The 18041-nt window shown below is 40.4% G+C and overlaps 3 protein-coding genes across 4 annotated transcripts in view; all 3 read left to right on the top strand.

Annotated features, from left to right (window-relative positions):
- The window catches only part of LOC132911854 (peroxiredoxin-like), a 147524-nt gene that overhangs the window by 102298 nt on the left and 27185 nt on the right, over window positions 1–18041 (top strand). The gene's annotated exons all lie outside the window — the stretch shown is intronic.
- Window positions 5657–8472, top strand: LOC132911860 (uncharacterized). The gene is made up of 4 exons (XM_060968859.1): window positions 5657–5886; window positions 6420–6687; window positions 6880–7140; window positions 7741–8472. Exons 1-4 carry the CDS (start codon window positions 5659–5661, stop codon window positions 7836–7838), a joined length of 855 nt encoding a protein of 284 aa, XP_060824842.1. The 5' UTR covers window positions 5657–5658; the 3' UTR covers window positions 7839–8472.
- LOC132911918 (uncharacterized) lies at window positions 12706–16651 on the top strand. 2 transcript variants are annotated; one of them, XM_060968957.1, is made up of 5 exons: window positions 12706–13016; window positions 13132–13757; window positions 14927–15100; window positions 15291–15583; window positions 15948–16651. In XM_060968957.1, the coding sequence occupies exons 2-5, from the start codon at window positions 13304–13306 to the stop codon at window positions 16368–16370; spliced, it is 1344 nt and encodes a 447-aa protein (XP_060824940.1). In that variant the 5' UTR covers window positions 12706–13016; window positions 13132–13303; the 3' UTR covers window positions 16371–16651. The 2 variants fall into 2 exon arrangements, with proteins under 2 accessions (XP_060824940.1, XP_060824938.1); XM_060968955.1 differs by having other exon boundaries at window positions 13132–13880; window positions 14981–15100.

Raw genomic sequence — 18041 nt, 5'->3', positions numbered from 1 at the left:
ACGTTCGAATTATCGATTGGATATGAAAGACATTCGTGTTGCGGTTCATTTTACTAATACTCGTATGACATCACGTTTCTCACGTTTTTTGCGTACAAAAAGAGACGTGCGTTACAAAAAGAAAAAAAAATGTTAATAAGATGAATGCTCCTAATTAATAATTTCAGGGGGTGCCCATTTCTAGGTCACCGATCCACGAAGGAATGTTTTATCGAATTTATTGCATTCATTACCTAGCCAAAGAAGCATGTTTACCGTTCTAGTTGCACTTCATTTTGTACATTTCGAAACGAGGTCGTTAGCGACACGTTGCATCGCCCCAGCTATGCATACGCGTTTGCAATATCGAATCCAGTGTTTTGTTTGATCTAATCAAGCTCAGACGCATCGACATTGATTCACCATTTCCCTGTCGTGAGCTAGTTGTCCACTCTGCAACCTACTTCGTCGCCTGTATTCGCGCATGCAACTGAAACCGAAAACGAAAGGCATGATGAGGCGCACGCGGTAACTTTATTCCGTTACGCGCGATTATGTGCGCGCGTTTATATCGATCGCATAACACGGATCTTGAAGAGATACGACTTTTCCCTGTTTAATCATACTGTCCAGTTTAATTACGAATCGATCGAATCCCGATTGTTCCTTTTTCCTCAATCCAGATCTGGATTTTTCATAAAAACGGCGATATTCAGAACGTAGAGTTTTTCTCGCCTTTTCACGCGTTTCCGTCAACAGAGAAGCAGATCAGTTTCTCTATATTTACGAGGATTTTTTCGCCAAGACGTTTTACACTTCACCTAGTGGCATAATTCCATTGCCGAGGACGTATCGATGTGAGAACAAAGTCGACCAAGCTGTTATTCTTTTTGTCAGAAGATCAATAATTATTGATGATAGAGTTCGGTACTTTCACCGGAATAAATCTGCCGGCAACGATGCTCGTTCATGATCGCGTTCCAGTGAATCTCGAGAGCAATAATTGCATACTGCCGTAAATTCAGGTATCCTTGGCTTTGTATAAAATAGAGGCTACCAAAGGTGGACGATAGGCGAACCGTAAACGCGGCCTGACATGACGAATCTTCCTTCTTTTTCCCTCGTCCGTTTCTAACCGCGATTTCTAGCGATCACTCGAGTTTCCGAAACAATAAAATTATTCTCAAATTATGCAAAGCAGGAAATTACTCCGGTCGGGAGTCTAGAAATTTTATTGTCCACTGGGATTTTTCCTGCGAGGCCGTTTGTTGATTCAAACCTCTATTCGTTCCGTGAAATGTAGCTCAGTTGGTTTGACATCAATTTTTACGATGCTTCGAAGAAATTCTGTCGTTTGTCATTATTTCTTTAAAAAGATTGGTAAGAAGCATATTAAGCATCTTTATTAATTTGTGCGCGTTTTACTTCATAAAGAGCATGCGTGGTGTATATATACACAAACACATATATATATTGGTCTAACGATTAACATACACTGTACATATTTATATCCTCTTCTGGCAGATAATAAGAAGATAAAGATCCTGTTTCCTACTCGCTGCCCACATATGAATGGTACGCGTTAAAATAAGACCGCTGTTATAGCGATACCGTTTCAAGGAAGTGGTTTACTATCGCTGTCGATATTTCTTTACGTCGGGATATTAGCTAATAATTGATCGCTATCAGTAACTCCCACAATTATTACATAAAGCGGTTATCACCTACTTTGCTTGTATTACTGGATTCGGATAATCGTTTAACACGTTCAGCACATTATAAATTGTTTATACCATAGCTATTGTTTATTTACATTTTCTGCTTACGTTTCTTCTTTAGCCTTCTGTCTTGTTCACAGATTTGATTTTTTTACATTTCCTTATTGCCTTTACACTTGTCTACTTGTTTCCTTTTTACATGTGTCTGTTATTTGTTTATTTGCGTCTTTTATTTGAACCAGATGCATGCCATTATAGGATGTTAACTGCAAAATTCCGCATCATCGATCGCATGTGATAGACGTGAAATAGAATGTATTAATTAAGTGGATACTTTCGACCGCGATTAACGTGCCTCGAGTTCGAATCCGTGAACTACAATTCTCTCAGCCATACATTCACCGCAATCCTGAAATAACCGACGTTAATGAGCAATTCTGTCCTCCCTTTTCTTTTTTAGGTATCAAAATTGTCGAGGTTATTAGATGTATATGAATAGAAAGGAATGCGTGGATAAATTGTAAGGTAGAAAATACATATTTTAAATACTGAAGTGTAAATACAATTCGGAATATAATTGAGCTGATCCAGATTCGCACGCTTGCAGTGTTACCCTATGACTGAAAATCCTGAAGCCAACGTTGCCTGTGTACTGTTTATGGTTTGCCTTCTACCCAATCTTCTGTCGATACGCTGTCGATGGCTTCGGGGCTTGAGAAAAAATAAAAGACCAGATGTAGAGTTTTCTTAGAAGTGGTGATCACTTCAACAAAAATAAAATCGATTCACGATCGAGATCCAACAATGTTCTTATTCGTTGTCACGTTGTTGCGATATGACCGGTCTGAATTGAATGGAACGTTCGATTTGCAACGATCGACGATGACCTATCTTCTCGACGGCCGAATAGTTGTTTTATTATATGTTCGCTCATTTCTCCTGTTTCCTAGTATAGATTTATATCATATCACGTGATTTGCGAAAACTGGGTCAACGAATGATCAAGTTAAACAAATTGCATCGTGAATGTGGCGTGTCTAAGGAATCCGCCCTCCAGGCATCGGTAGCTTAGTTTAACCTGGTCGTCCCTACGATAAAATCTACATACATTTTTTCGAAGCGCACAGGATCATCGATAAAATGTGTTTGATTTATCAGTAAATTACTTTTTAAAGCTAAGACATTCTTAATCATTGACTTCCAACGGTGTTCCAAAAAAAGGTGAGAAATTTTTACGAAAACTGACCGTTACTATCAGAGTACCTTAAAGGTATTTTCGGTAGAGAAATCGTCACCTAATTAACACGATCAAGGATCGTTAAAATAATTAAAATTTTAAGGTCAGCAAGATATCAATTTATAGTTGTTATTGCGCTATACGGGTACAAATTACCAATATCTACGTACGCGGCATTTTACGTAGCTATTTACTACGTAAATAGTATTATGGCATGTAAATTATTTTGAGGATTGATTAACATCGTCTTGACAGTGATGAAAGTTTGTTAATCGCGAGATTTTATTCCGTATAAAATCTATCGGGGACTTCCTTTCCTTTATGAAACTACGCAACTCTATGTTATTAACATATCGCGTTATTAAGCTTATCGATAGTGGAACAGCCGGAGATCTTATCCAAGGTAGAAACTGGATGTGCACGAAAATAGAAAAGCAAGTTCACGGTGTTTAGAGAAATCCAAATAAAAGTTAAAATCGTGCGAATATTCCTTTTGCTTGGGACAAGTCACGTCGCCATCCTAATGCATAAATAAGATCAACGAGTAACTCATTGCGCTGCATCGAGGTCAAAAGAGGAATCATGTCTCCCATAAACCGAGATCGCAAGGTGTAATGCATAAATTAATTCTGATATGGTTCTTGGAATTTTATACTTCGATTTTGGTCTCGTTTTAACAAATAAGATTTTAATGCTTCCAACCCTTACGAGGTTATGGCAGTGGAACGATACGTTCCAGGAGAATTTTTAACAAGATAATTGGGCTGTTATATTAATATAAAATATCGGATCATTGAATTATATGTATCACGAATAATTGTATATATGGCAGTTTGAAAATTATTTACGATTAACTTACATTTTTTTCAAACGTGGATGTTTTATCGTCTACATTGTTATATTATTGTGTCTATCATTAAAGGAAGAATTCATCTCTAAATTCACCTAAGAAAGATCTTACCATGAAATTGAAACGATATAGGTCCTTTTATATTTTAACTAATCCCAAATTTAAAAGTTAGATCAAAGTAGACCGAGAATATTTCCTAAGATAAATGATACCATGAGTGGCCGTTATGTTCTGCATGTGAAATTTTATAAATCACTTATGTAAATAGTCACGGTTGATCAGGAAAGAAATATTAGTTACACGTATTCATTATAATATATAATATAAATATAGGTAATTATCTGGTCTCATTAATAAATCAACTTGATCCAATTAAAACATACGTGACATTCACACGATACATGTAAACTTGAAATACTTTGAAAAGTAGTACATGTAAATTATATGTAAATGAAAACGTTACGCTTCTTTTGATAAAAGGTAAAAGGGAAGAAGCTAATTACCTTATAAGTTCTGTATATACACGTAACGTTGTGAAGATATTCGAGTATGATACCAAAACTAGAGTTACTAGCACCATTTTCGCCTGTTTGCTTTCTTCTTGTTTACTGGATCTCGTAGTTCTTGTTTGGACAATTCGTTCGTCATAAAATTGAGACGACTTTTCGAGAATGTTACTGACAGTTAAGAAAACTATGTCACTCATTACGACCAGTTAGATAATCAGAAGTAAGTATCAAAAAGCAACGAGAAAGTAGGCAAAACCTCTGCCTGCTCTCCTTGCAGATCGTCAAACATCGTGATAAATGTTGCAATTTATTCTTTTTTACCATCGAAGGTAAATTTTTTTTATTTTCTTGTCCTTCAACTTGTCATTTGTCACAGAAAGCTTGTAGATTTGCAAAAATGTATCTTTGCTGATTTCAGTTATTTTTTGTGAAGTATATACGAAGTCATAGGAATTATTTCATTCTTATTTCTTTCGGATAAGATTAACATTTTTAGTCGCCAAGTCTAACGTTCAATGTTCCTGTGCGCATTTTATTTCAATTTTCCCACTTCATTAATCCTGTCTTTCAAAGATACGTGTGCTCAATCGTAGTTCGGCTGAAAACGTTTAACAAAACCTCTGCTTCAACGACGAAGGGTACTAACCGGTCTCGGAAAGAGGCTGGTCGGGAACACCCAACCATGTGCAACAGTGTATCTCCTTTCTCGTCACATGATGGATGCTTTAAACCGAAGCAGTAGGTTACATCGAGAAGAAGTTGCAGAAGTCGTGGGATGCAAATGTCTGCTATGATTGCTATATATAACGCTAATTAGTTAGATCGAATCAGTATCAGTCAAAGATTCGTAGATGCAACTTTGCTTGAGATTCAAACTTTGGCGAATATCTCTGCAACTACGAACGAAGTCGTTTACTGGTACTATAATGACTAATTATCGGAGAATTTGCTGAAATTACTCTACGTTTTAATTACGTTTCTGATCAATTGTGATAATCAGTTTTATTATGAGCACCGTTCGCCGGGTTCGCCATTGCCTTTTCAAACATTACAACGCGAAGAATCAAGTCTCTGTGCAGGATTATCTAAGCCATGGACCGGTACCCCCACCGACCTAAATGTACTACATATAAATGGTCAGGACACCTCGTAACTATCGTCAGAGAGCTTGTGGACTTAATCTTGTCATCTCGTCTGCGTAAACGAGGCGTGGTGCTCACGTACCTCCATTCATCTATTTCTTCGTCCCGTGAATACAATTATGGAAATAAAAGTTCATCGAAAAAATTCCTGTATAAGTTCGGGATAGAGAGGATCGCTGCGTTGACGATCATTGTTTTGTTTTGGATTTTCATTCGCAGAATCATGAAGTGTATACAAGACGATTGGAAGTTGGGCTGGTTCGAGAGAATTAGCTACGTTTTCTTAGTGACTTTTTATTGTTTTTCGAAGCACGCCTCTGTATCGGCGCTTGATAATTCAACCAACACGTTTGTCGAGAGATCTCGAGTAGACTGCAGCCTGCGCAAAGATATAATCACTTGCGGGAAATACAAAGTTGCCAGGTGGCTTCATGACATTGTGAGGGAGAAGGTATGACAGTGATACAGCGATCTTTATTTTGTTAAGTATCTTACCAGATTACAAATGGATAGAAATTTGAACATACGATTAGCTTGTAAGAAATGTCACGCACTACATAGCTCCAAATACAAGTCCGCGATGTTAAGCAGCATTGTACTCGTTATTTCGAAACTTGTCGTAAAAATGAAACAATCTTTTCCACAAGGTGCTTTGTTGTACGGGTAAAGACACTTTTCGAGGAAAATTAGTGGAAGTAGCGTGTAACTGATTGAAATCCGCAACGATTTCGCCGCAAACCATTATTATCATTCGTGTTCGTGCAACAGCGAGAGTATCCACATACACGTTGTACCCACGTTACTTTCGTCAACTTTTACTTTTTAATTAACGCTGTCGGTGATCGAATCGTACAGTCGTGGCCTATATGTACAGTTAATTTCAAACACAGATTTTCGCATCTCGTAACATCGGACGATGTAGAACCACGATAAAATTGTAAACGATCCGATAAAATTATAATTAATTATTTTCATTTTTATTAGGAATACAGCTATGGTTCCCTGCGTATTGTGAGAATCCCATCCATATCTGGACAACCGATACTCCCAAAGTTACCACAGTCACGTGTGTTCAAAACCGATGCGGTCGAGGCCTTGAACTTCGTCAGGGACTGCTTGGAGGATCTGTTGACGAAACGAGCTTTGGTTTACACGGTCGACAACTCTGCCACTGGTAGGAGTTTTGGTAGCGCGCCTATGATCATGGACGAGGATGAACTCATTGAAATGAAGAGCAGAAAATACCCTGCTGGTAATTATATCCTTAATTTTCAGAACCGAGTCTCTCGAATGTAAACCGCGTTTTTGAGAAACGTGTATCTCGACGTTTCACCAGCATTGCAGTTAGTTGCATTAGCGAATATCCGAAATATTTTTGAAATACTGGCTCGCGAATAAATTCTTTATCAATTTTCATATCGATGATATTAATCGTTTTATCTAGATAACTGGAGACTTCTGAAGAAGAAATCCTCCATAATCGTTCCTCTTCTAATCCTATTAAACCTACTGAAAGTGAAACTGTTGCTTCTACCCATTTTCCTCAGTGTTCATTTCATCAAGAAGCTACTAGTGCTAGCTTCCATCATCGTTCCCTCGTTATTGGCGCGTCTCAAGATTTGCAAACTCGCGAATTCACATTACCAGGGTTACCCTTATCACATGTGGGGTACGGCCGCTGATGCACCCGTCGATTATCCAACAGGTAAATGAACACGATTATATTTTTTGTGTCACGCTTCCTTAATTCAAAGCGATGAAAATTACATCGGTTGTAAGAAGCGATTATAAGAGACAGGATAACTGAGACGATCGACGTATCGTCAATATACGTTCAGCCAATGCTCGATGACACAATATTTCTCTCTCTGTCAATCAACTACAGTTATATAACACTCGATGATTCCTAAACGTGGAATTGTCGTATAGAATGCATTCCGATGGCTCATTGATAGTAGTAATTTCAATAATTGCACGTGTTTCTTGGGATGAAATAAAAATTTGAGCGTTACTCGAGTATGACGATCGTTCTTCCATAAGCATAAGTTCTTCTTGTCGAGCAATAGTCGCGTTATCGCCACTTTGAACTTTTCTACCGAGACGAAATTTCAGTCGCTCCGAAATTTTCTATTTGAACGAATTATTTATTGGGGAGAGTCAAAAATCGCTTTAAATTATTCCGAATTATTATACAATATTTCAAAGTATCTCCAAGTATATAAAATATGGGGAAATTGATTAAATTATTTTAAATTACTATGAAATATCTCAGTGTCTATACAATTTTCTTTGTTATTTTCATCAGGATACGGTCAAGAGGAGCCATGGTCTCACAGAAGCGATTACGCCCCAGTAAACTCTCCTTACATGGGATTCCAGGGTTATCGCAATCCCTATGGATGAAATTAGGGAGCACGGAAAAACATCACCGATCAACTTCAACTTGCCATTGCATCGAAACTCAAACGGACGAACCACGATCGTGCACCTTCCGCTTTCTTCTCTTAGCAACTTTCGACTGTGTTCTCTACGCATTTGCGGTTTTCTTCTCGCGACTCGCTAATCCCCTTTCTTCATTCCTAAACATCCTAATTACGAGGCGACAAACTACAAACGAGTTATATTTAGCAATGATCATCGAGTGCGTTCCTCGTCGCGAAATGACTTTCACACGCCATGCTCGCTACCGTTACAAAATTGGTAACGAGCATCGCCGTACGTAAACGTCGAACTCACGAACACGCGTCTGATGATTTTCTTCTGCAAACTGCAGAAACTGTTCGCGAGTATTGTTGCGTAGCACGCGAGCTTTCAACGTCGTGTGTGAATATTTGTGTACCGTGATCTAATAAAATCGAATTCGCGAACAACAACGCCTCGCGTGATGTCAACGCTGATCACTTCCGGGCTAATAATTGGAAGGCGGGGTTGAAGCGTGTGGCCTGTTCGAGAATGTACAGACGCGTAGTTTGTATAGTAGCGAGCGATCGTCAGCGATCAGATAGTAGATAACTTTTGGTTAAATAAAATTACGTATAAAGAACTGAGAATGCTGTTGAAATTATTGAGGAAAAATTATATCGCATCGACGACGATAGATTTATTATTTCCTTTAAGATAGGATAAGATAGATAGATAGACTAGATGTTTCACACTGTTCCTTTAGCATGTAGTAGCACATGTTTGGAAAAATCTATCTTAAGGCTAGGAATGTCTTATTCATGCATATGTTTATTACCGTAATTGTAAGGGCATGTCTCAGTATGACAATGACCTCTGATTCCGGAACAGCAAGCGTTCTACTAGAAGTTCACACTCGCAGATGCAGACTGATCTCGCGCGATGCTTCCTTCCAACATAAAATGACATCGACCGTCTCCATAAATCTTTCCTCCGTTACCATCATCGCTAAATATGTAATATCTAACGCAGGCTAAAAGTCATTCGTGCATTTTCAACTTTCTCCAAGAAATATACGCACGTAGTTGCCACTACTCGTTGAAATAGCAAAAATACCTCCAATCGTTTCACAAGCTTCTAAAAATTTTCCTCTTCCAATCTTCCAGTGCGAAATGGAGTCGGGCGATGGTCGATCTATCGGTGCAGGTGAACGGCGACGGTCAAGGTCATTGGAAACTTAAAGCAGGCGCGGCGGTTCCCCTTACGAATGACCTACTGACAGATTTGGACGGTCGCTCCGGCGTGTGACGCGTGCTTCCGCACGCGCGTGCTGACCCATGCACGCATGCACGATCAGGAAGACCGTTATAGGGCCACATACGAGTTCGAGGCGAATGTGGCGCGGCTGTCCTCGCGCTCGACAAATCCGCGGGCGAGTATCGCGCCCCGATCGTTGCACGCGATAGCACTTAACCATTCGCTGTATTTAATAACAATAATCCAGTCAATACATTGAAACAGTTGGGCCTGCGATCAGTGCGAGATATAGCCGACACGCAGCTTGCACTCGCTGTAACTCGACCGTTACGTTGCAACCGACAGGGAACGGAGTATTAACATAACGGCATGCGCTATGTGTACTCCCGATGTTCGATATACCATGGGTTGGTTCGAATGGCGTTGAATTAATCGATACGCGGATCGATGATCGAGAGGGTTGCGTTCGTTGTTGACGTAGATCGAAGCTAGAGGAAGAGCGAACAGAGTTTTGAAGTAATCGTAATTTGGAGCGAGTAAGAAAGAGCAAGAGAGTCTGAGGCAATTAGAAGTTGGAATAAAAAGTAAGCGTAGATTCGAGTGAATCGATAAGAACGATAGAATGTGAAATAAGAAGCGTCGAGGTGAATTCTGTATTCGTTTCACGTATAGAGAGTAAGATAGTGAAATCTCTGTTTGCGACAGATATTCAATTCTATTTCGAACGAAGAATGTCACACTGTGTAGAAATTCGCTTAACTTCGGCATCTAATAAATCGAACAACTCGGCAAAAAATTGATATTTAAGATAAATAATAAGATATAATAATAAAACGAAGACAAAGATAAGGTAAATTTGATATTTGATGAGCAGGGTGTGCTGTTACGTGCACGTTTGCTTGGATATTAATTCTCAAGAATTTGTAAGTGAATCTAAGGAATCTGAGAAGCAGATTAACCTTAACGCAACGGTTCAACAGATCTTTCGTTTCGTTTTTAAGGAAACGATTATGGAAGATTGATGCGCGCATGTAAAAGCTACACGGAGGAATCTGATCGATAGAGAGCAAATGATGGAGCACTTTCTAAAACCGGTTGACTTTTTCTCTCTTACAATACTTACATTTTTCGAACTTTTTCTTACAAGATTGGATTAGTAGAGTTCGCTGCAGGTCCGAAAAGCAGACACGCGTTTGTAACGTACGATTAGTCTAAAATATGGTCGCAACAACAATATAATTTTCTCTTGAGTTATTTCGAATTGGAACTTGCCAACACGTCGATGTTCTACCTCTTTCATTTCTTTCAAAAGTTATTGAATTATTCATCAAGACTTGTCAAAACTACAAAGCAGTTCATTAATAAGTTTTTAAGACGATTTCTAGAAGGTTAATAACCCGTTTCAATACCCAATTCCACGGAAGCGAGTATCTATGAAATTTATTTAATCTTGAATAGCATTTAAGACTCAAATGGATAATAAAAATTACTTTGAATAACGAGAGGCGTTTAAACAAAATTTAACTGGTTTGCTCTATCGTTCTCTCTCTCTTACGACATAATACAAACATAGACAAACGTAGTTCCGTCGCGTGGATCCTTTCTCTCCGCTTGATATCTTCAAACGATTAAAACGATCAGAAATCTAATCCAAACCATTATAATCTCCGGATGACAGCCGTAGGCGTGAAATTCTTGAAAACGAAAAAGGGAACGATGTATTTTATCCTGACCCTGTTCCGAACGTGAACATTTTTACCGGTTAGACGTAGCTGTGTCATCGAACCAGCTCACGATAATGATTAAGAAATCGAACCGATGCCTCCAGCTTGTTAATCAATTATAGTCGTAAGGTAACTACTGGCCCTCAACGAGTTAACCACACTTCCATATTTCATTCGTTTCTTACATATCTTTTGTCGTACACCTTTGTCTAATTATCACGCCAAGACTTCAAACACTCCGATATCCATCTAACCCAAACCTCTGCGTTCCATTATGCTAAACACATTTTGCTTTCTAGATACAATCTACTCGATCGAATCTATTTTCTGAGATTAAAATTCTTGCCACGCGTTCAATCGAATTTTCCTTGGCTCGAAGTGAAACACGCGAGTACGATCATCGATTTCGAGGAATAACCGAACCGTCTGGGAATTCGGGACGCGGCCACAGTGAAATCGCCCGTAAAAGTGTGCTCGGTGTATTCGTGTCCTGGCTGTTTGGGCTTACACACGAGACACCCTTTTCTCCTGATTAACGTCATTAACATTTACGATTTTTTCCACGTTCGTATCGAACGAACAACGCTCTCTCGAGTACTACTTCAAACGAGCGCGTGATGAGAACGCTGACTTCTGGATGCGAGATGTTTGCGGTTTTTCTCTGCGCGATCTTTTCGACAGGAAGCAAAATAAAGTCGAAACCGGATTAGCGGCCTACTTGTATCTGAAAATACGCGTGTTAATATTTATGTCGATGGTGCAACGACACTGGGGACACACGAGTAGAATACCGGTGATTTTCCACGACGAGCTTTTCGCGCGAGCTTCGGTGTCATGCGTTTATCGAATCCGATTAGATTTCTCTTTGCATTTGACATCGCGTCTCTGACCAGCATAATCGTTACTCTTGTGTCGATCGCGCCACCTTTTATCTATCGAAATATTTTTAATTATTCGTCAGAGTTCAGTGATTCGTTCACGAATTGATTACAAACTGGCAGATATGACAACGATAGAAATGAAATATTCTCATCCTTGTTATTACACAATGATAAACAGATAAATAGGGAAACTCCTTAACCAAATTTAACTGAACTTAGTTTTTAATATTATTTCTACAGTGCGTCGAGGAACCAGAAAAGTATTTTTTAACCCTGTATTTCAGAAACAGGAAAAAGAAAGAAGGAATGAAACTTTTCACGATACAATCAGTCGAATTTACGAATAGACATTTCTCTATTAATACGTTTGCTAACAAGTAAAACTCAGCCATTTGTAACGCTATTATGATTTGCATAAAATAAGTAATAAAACGCTATCGTTATATTGATTGATTGCGGATGTCTATGTATCTACGGGTGATAATATTTAAGGATATAGGATAATACGTAATAAAATATTCAAAGTACAGTGCTTGCTAAATTTTTAATATGCGAAACACATTTCTCCCTAGACCCTTTAGTTATTTTCATAAAAAGAGCGTAACTATCGGTAGTCTGGTTACGACGTTATGTCGCATCATTACAAAACTAGAGTCAAAAATTCGAATTGAAATCACAATTAATACGTACTTTGATTTCTGGACCGAAGAAAAAAAAAAAGTAAAGAATGGTTCAGATGGAGCGTCATCAGCCGAAATTCCAACCGGTGAAATCGGTCCGGCGGTCGTTAGACCCGCGTCGAATTCGATTGGATTTGAATCAGAGGAGAACGACGACCGTCTACGTGCCAGAGAGAAAGAGACGAAGCGTTTGTGGCGGGAGCGCAACCAACGAATGAACGAACGTGTAAGAGAGGAAGGTAGAAAGGAACGGACAGAGGGACGAACAGACGGATGGCCGGGTAACCCAGATCGGATCAGCCGAGGCGATGCTACGGAGGCTCGGCAGTAGTATCGAGTCGTCGGTCGCGCACCATTCCGACCTCTTCATCGTTCACCAAAGTCTTTACAGTGTTCGATTCTTAACAAAATATCTAAACCTACACGTTCTCCAAGAATTCTTCGATATTCCTACAAGACGATTCCAAAGTTGGTTGCACACTTTCATGTCATTTACGTGTCATAACAGTGAGAATAGACAGTCTCGTGTATCTGGTGTGACTTTAAACGAACGATCATTTTGGTTCCCAAAAAGTCAGAGGACCGTGAATCCCCGACTACCAATTAAGCTTCTTGATTTCCGAGAAGAACTCGTTCACGGTAATTATACTTACTCGATTGACATTTACTCGATTGAGATACCATCTGTCATACGTCTCCGCTACCTCAGTTCAGAGATCCGTTGTACGAGATCGCGTTGCTTTTATTATTTCAGGAGACATCGAGCGAACGTCGCGGACCGAGATGCAGTTATCTTTCGGCAACAAGAGAAGCTAGTCAAGAGAGAAAGAGAGAGAGAGAGTTAGTGAGAGAGAGATAGAGAGGGAGATAGAAAAAGAGATAGAGAAAGAGAGAATCGTGCGAGACAGGTTCCAAGTTGGAGGAACATGGGTGGATCGAGAGACGGCGTGATCTTGTTCATCTTGGCGGTCGCGTGGCTCCGATTGACGGTCGGGGTCGAGGACCACGTGGCGGCCTTGAACGAGACCGACCATCCAGTACAAGCGGATTCTATCGAAAACGAGGTGTCGTTCGGCAGTGACGAGTTGGGTCAGCATCCGCACATGATGCCCGGTAAACCTTCGAAACTCGACACGAACATTAATCAGATGATACAGGTGGACGATAGGTCACAGTATCAGATCGAGGCGACGCGAATGGAGAACGCTACAGCGTTTCCGTTGGAGTCGACGAGTTGCCAGGACAACGAGACGACGCCTTGCGCGCGAAAGGATCCGTCCGATCTGTTCGACAGGTTTTCCAGGATCGACACGTACAACGTGACCGACTCGGTGCAGATCATAAGAAATCGGGACGTCATCGGCAGGAAAGACGAAAAAGGTAACGACCGGCCGGACGCAAGCCTACTCGATAAAGTTCGCCGGTTCGCAAGAGAACACGTAGTAAAGATACGTCTGAGCCAGGACTTAATACCCGGTAGAAAAGCTAGAACCTTCTTCAACGGTGAGTCTACGGAACGTGTTCGTGTCACGCTTTCGTAATCTCCGCTCGCACCAACGGCGCATCCGCGGGTTTCGCAGGATCATTGTTTTATGTTGCTATGAACGTTGTTGCCTTTTCCGCGGACCGATTTCGTTTGCTTGTCGCTGCGTTTCCCGCTCGCTGAGGAGCCGTGGAACGCGTCCGAGCTGGTAAAACTGGGTCTTGATTGTAGTTGCTAGCGTTCACTCCTATACGATATTACGTATCTGTATGAAATGAAAGGTGGGCGTATCATGCGGTGTCTGCCTATATGTAGTGTTCCTTTGTGGACACGTTGAAAAATTCCTTTACAAATGGACTGGATGGCCAACACCGTCTAGAAAGTAGGCATGTTTGCGTGGTTTTTCAAGTCAACTTTCCCAAAACAAGAATCACGAGAAGTGAAAGAAACGACGGAAGAGAAGAGTAAACGTTTGACTTGTCAGAAGGTAGAAACCTGCTTTCGGTTCATTAATTTTTACACCTGAATCTCCAAACCGTCGATTCAGGTTTTGTCCAAAGTCGGAAGACTGGTTTCGACCAAACGACACTGCGATCAAGGCCCAAGCACGCTTTTCGAGAAACGTTACACGCAATACACGAAAATACACGCTACCCTGGCGCCAACAGGGCCAAGACTCGCGTAACGAAACGAACGGTCAACACCGCCATCGCGCGTCGACGATACGCTTCTCACACATCACTGATTGGCTTTTCGCTAAAACATGCTAAAAAAGACGGTTAGCTGGTTCACCGCTAATTGGCAAAATCAAAGATTCGGCTTCATTCGCGACAATCACCAACGTTGCGTAATTGTATTCATTTAAGATCGCCGTGGCAATTCGAGAAATACCTTACATGTATGTTGAATGATTTTTCAGAAAGAGATCTTATGTCTGCCACTGTGTGAAGTAACTGAGAAGGCGAGTGAGAAAGAGAGAGAGATATATATATACATATATGCTGGCTGCAGCATGGCTTACAGGACTAACCGCAAGGCTTTAATTTGCTGGTACTTTTGCTTTCAGCCATCTTTCAGGGAAAGAGTACCTTTTTAACAGGATTCGGACTTGGTTTTCTAGCATTTGGCCTGAAGAAGCTGCTGCTACCTCTGATCTTTGGTGTACAGATCATTAAGAGTGTCCTACTGGCGCTTTTCCTGCCCAGTATCATCGGAAGTATCGGTAATATCGTCGGTAAAGGTACGTACTTGTACCACTAACTTTAATTGACAATGTGATTCTGTAATTCTAGATATCCAAAGTGTTTCACTTATAGTAATCATCTTAAATTGGTAACTGAAACGTGCGATAACAGATTTAGTTTATCTGTTTGTCTTGTTTCGTGGTCGAATTGAGAAAAATCCGGATATTGATCCAATTTGTTTTGTAGGAGTTTCATCGTTTGCGCAATCATCGCATACCACGGCGCAGCCAGAAGAAAATTTCGAGTTCAAGGATAATTCCGATTTGTACAACGATGACTACCTGACGCGACAGCCGGTAGGAACATTACCAGCCTCTGTAATGTACGATGAAAGTATGATGCAGTCTCAGAAGAGTCCAGAAATCGCGTCGAGATATTCCTTCGTCGATCCAAGAATAACCCACGCCAATGCTGTTGCTGATCGTTATTACACTCGGCACGTTGCTGCTCATGGACTTTCTAAGAAGCAAGACTTTAAGGTAATGTCTCTTTTTCTAACAAATTTTCTAGTTCAATAAATCATCAACTATTATAATATTACATTCGCCGATGATTTCGTTATTTTTCTTCAACATCTCTCAACCTTCTCTGTACCCATACAGTTGTTGATATTTTACCTATTCAAAATTCTTCCAACAAATTTCCCAGTTCAATTAATCGTTAACGTTATATCCATCGAAGATCTCATTTTCACAAATTGTCATTTAGATGTTAAATCTTCAAATTTCGACTTACGATATATGGTAATAATCAACATTTTATCCAGTCTATTCACATTGTCCTACGAAAATACAATTTTCATGTATGAAAATTCTCACAAAAGTTCTCGTAAAAAATGAGCAGGTGTTCCACGAAATTCCAACGAGTTCGCTGCTGCTAACTAACTACGATCCATTCTACTCACCTCTGTTATCTCGCCTGGATGCCGTGTTCTCTCGTCTGGGCCACACGACGGAGGGTTGCAGAGAATACGCCGTTTGTGCGATGTACCGAAGCCCCGCCAGGTACGCACCGTATTCGAATCTGGTCTCAGCGCAGCTGTCCAGAGAGCTGAACGAATTAAGAAGACCCAGCAGCGACAATCCCGATGTCCTGAGGTTCTTCCGGTACATGAAGGCCGCGAAAGACGGACAAGATGGCGTGAAATGCGAGGATGCGTACGCGAGTTGCGCAATTGCACGAGAGGATCAAACTCTCAGGCAAAATCAAGCGATGTTGGCTACCTACCAGGACATCGACAAGCTCGTCCACGCGAGGAAGTTATAAGAAAGAAGATAGAACAGCGAGGATTCAATCCTGGGACTGAACGACCGATCGAAACCAAATCGTGTTTTTATTCGGTTACCTGTGATTCGTTGATCGTCGTTGATTGTACTTTGGTATACAGGTATCGAGTACTTTGAGCGAGTTTCTGTAGCGATTATAAGTTGCAGAGTACAGTTCTTGAAAATAGTCTGAATAGTAGGTATAATAGTAAGATAGGAAATCGGTGAATTGAAGTAAATTCACTATGAATTTTTATTATTTGGCTCCATGGTTCGATCATTTATTCACCGAGTACGTAATCTGGCTATTTAATAACTCGTTAAATTGTATTAAATTTTAAGAGTTTTAAATTATAAAAAGTTTCGATTAATTTAAATGGAATCTGAATATCGAAACTTTTGATATTTATGGGTTTAACAAAAGAGTAGTTCGGAGAGCGTTTCCTACGCGGACGTTGAGATCTCCGCGAGGTCGCTGTAGCGCCTAATTACACACGGCCTTCTTACATATATTTTCAGGTTCCTTGCTGTTCAGAATATTCAAAAGATCACTCAGCAAGGCTCAAAGATCGCTATCTCTGTACCTGCTTATCTCTGTACACGACGACATATATTGTTACTCGGGCAATTACGTACTCTATAGTCCAAACAAGATCAAAGATGCTTAATGCGAAACAATTTCACGCAATTAATCGGTCAGAAGGCTGACAGCGAAGGAAACAAATGGCAATCATTAGGTTGACCGTGATAACGGTACATGATAGCTGGATCGCTGTATATCATTACCGGTATTCGTATGTTACGTTCTTACGTAATAGTCGACTTACCATGGTCAGAAGTAGGTCCGACAAATAATACGCGATTAGAGACACGCACGATTTACCAAGAAAGGATTTTATGGCCGTGTATTCGTGGAATTCGATGTTTCGAAATGCCAGGTTCGAATTTCCATATAGGGACGCTCGATAGTATTTAGTCGAGTAATTATGGAAAATCGTGGTGTCGCGACGTCGACGACGCCACGATTTTCCACCAATGAAACGCAGTCATTCGCGATTTAGCGGTTTAATTTCAATAACATATCGAATGATTGTACGACGCGGAACTTGAGACCACGACGTCTCTTTAATTCCTACCTAATTCCAATGTGCGTCGGTCCACGCTCCGCGAACTTAGATATTTATTTATTAGCCACGAGGAATCGTGGTTCTTAATTTATTAATTAATAGTGCGAGGCGTATGAACGCTCACGCACCGTTACTGTCTATTTATTTATTCGATCAGGATCAGAGACTCGATCCGACGCGGGACAACGCAATCAATTCTTGTACAGTGCGTCAATAAAACGCTGTGAATGCGCTACGATCTTTTCTTTCTCTTCTAGAAATTGTTCTATTCGCTATAAGCGGCAGAGTTACATAAACTAGACGTTCCACGTGCGTAATCGATAACCTAAAAAATTGTATTACAGTCTTGGTGAAATTTTGCTTGCCGCAGAACCTCGAGGAAGCTGTTACCTGTGGAATGGTTCCAAGAAAGGATGACCGTCAAACAGAAAACACAAACACGCGTACTATGTACGCGTGCGCTGGACACGAGAGAAAACGAAAGGGGCAGAGCGATGACGCACGCTCGATCATGGATTACGAAGGAAAGTCCAACGACTCTGTTT

The sequence above is a fragment of the Bombus pascuorum genome, chromosome 11, assembly GCF_905332965.1.
Source record: "Bombus pascuorum chromosome 11, iyBomPasc1.1, whole genome shotgun sequence".
In the NCBI taxonomy this organism is placed as follows: domain Eukaryota; kingdom Metazoa; phylum Arthropoda; class Insecta; order Hymenoptera; family Apidae; genus Bombus; species Bombus pascuorum.
Note: the sequence above shows the minus strand (reverse complement) of the source record. Positions and strands in the feature narration are given on the sequence as shown.

Bases quoted from the DNA above. Each gene is read 5' to 3' on its own strand.
- LOC132911860 (XM_060968859.1), top strand. From the start codon at position 5,659: ATGAAGTGTATACAAGACGATTGGAAGTTGGGCTGGTTCGAGAGAATT. The intron at 5,887-6,419 runs GTATGACAGTGA...CATTTTTATTAG, and splicing joins ATGACATTGTGAGGGAGAAG to GAATACAGCTATGGTTCCCT. The intron at 7,141-7,740 runs GTAAATGAACAC...TATTTTCATCAG, and splicing joins ACCCGTCGATTATCCAACAG to GATACGGTCAAGAGGAGCCA.
- LOC132911918 (XM_060968955.1), top strand. From the start codon at position 13,304: ATGGGTGGATCGAGAGACGGCGTGATCTTGTTCATCTTGGCGGTCGCG. The intron at 15,101-15,290 runs GTACGTACTTGT...TTTGTTTTGTAG, and splicing joins CGGTAATATCGTCGGTAAAG to GAGTTTCATCGTTTGCGCAA. The intron at 15,584-15,947 runs GTAATGTCTCTT...AAAAATGAGCAG, and splicing joins CTAAGAAGCAAGACTTTAAG to GTGTTCCACGAAATTCCAAC.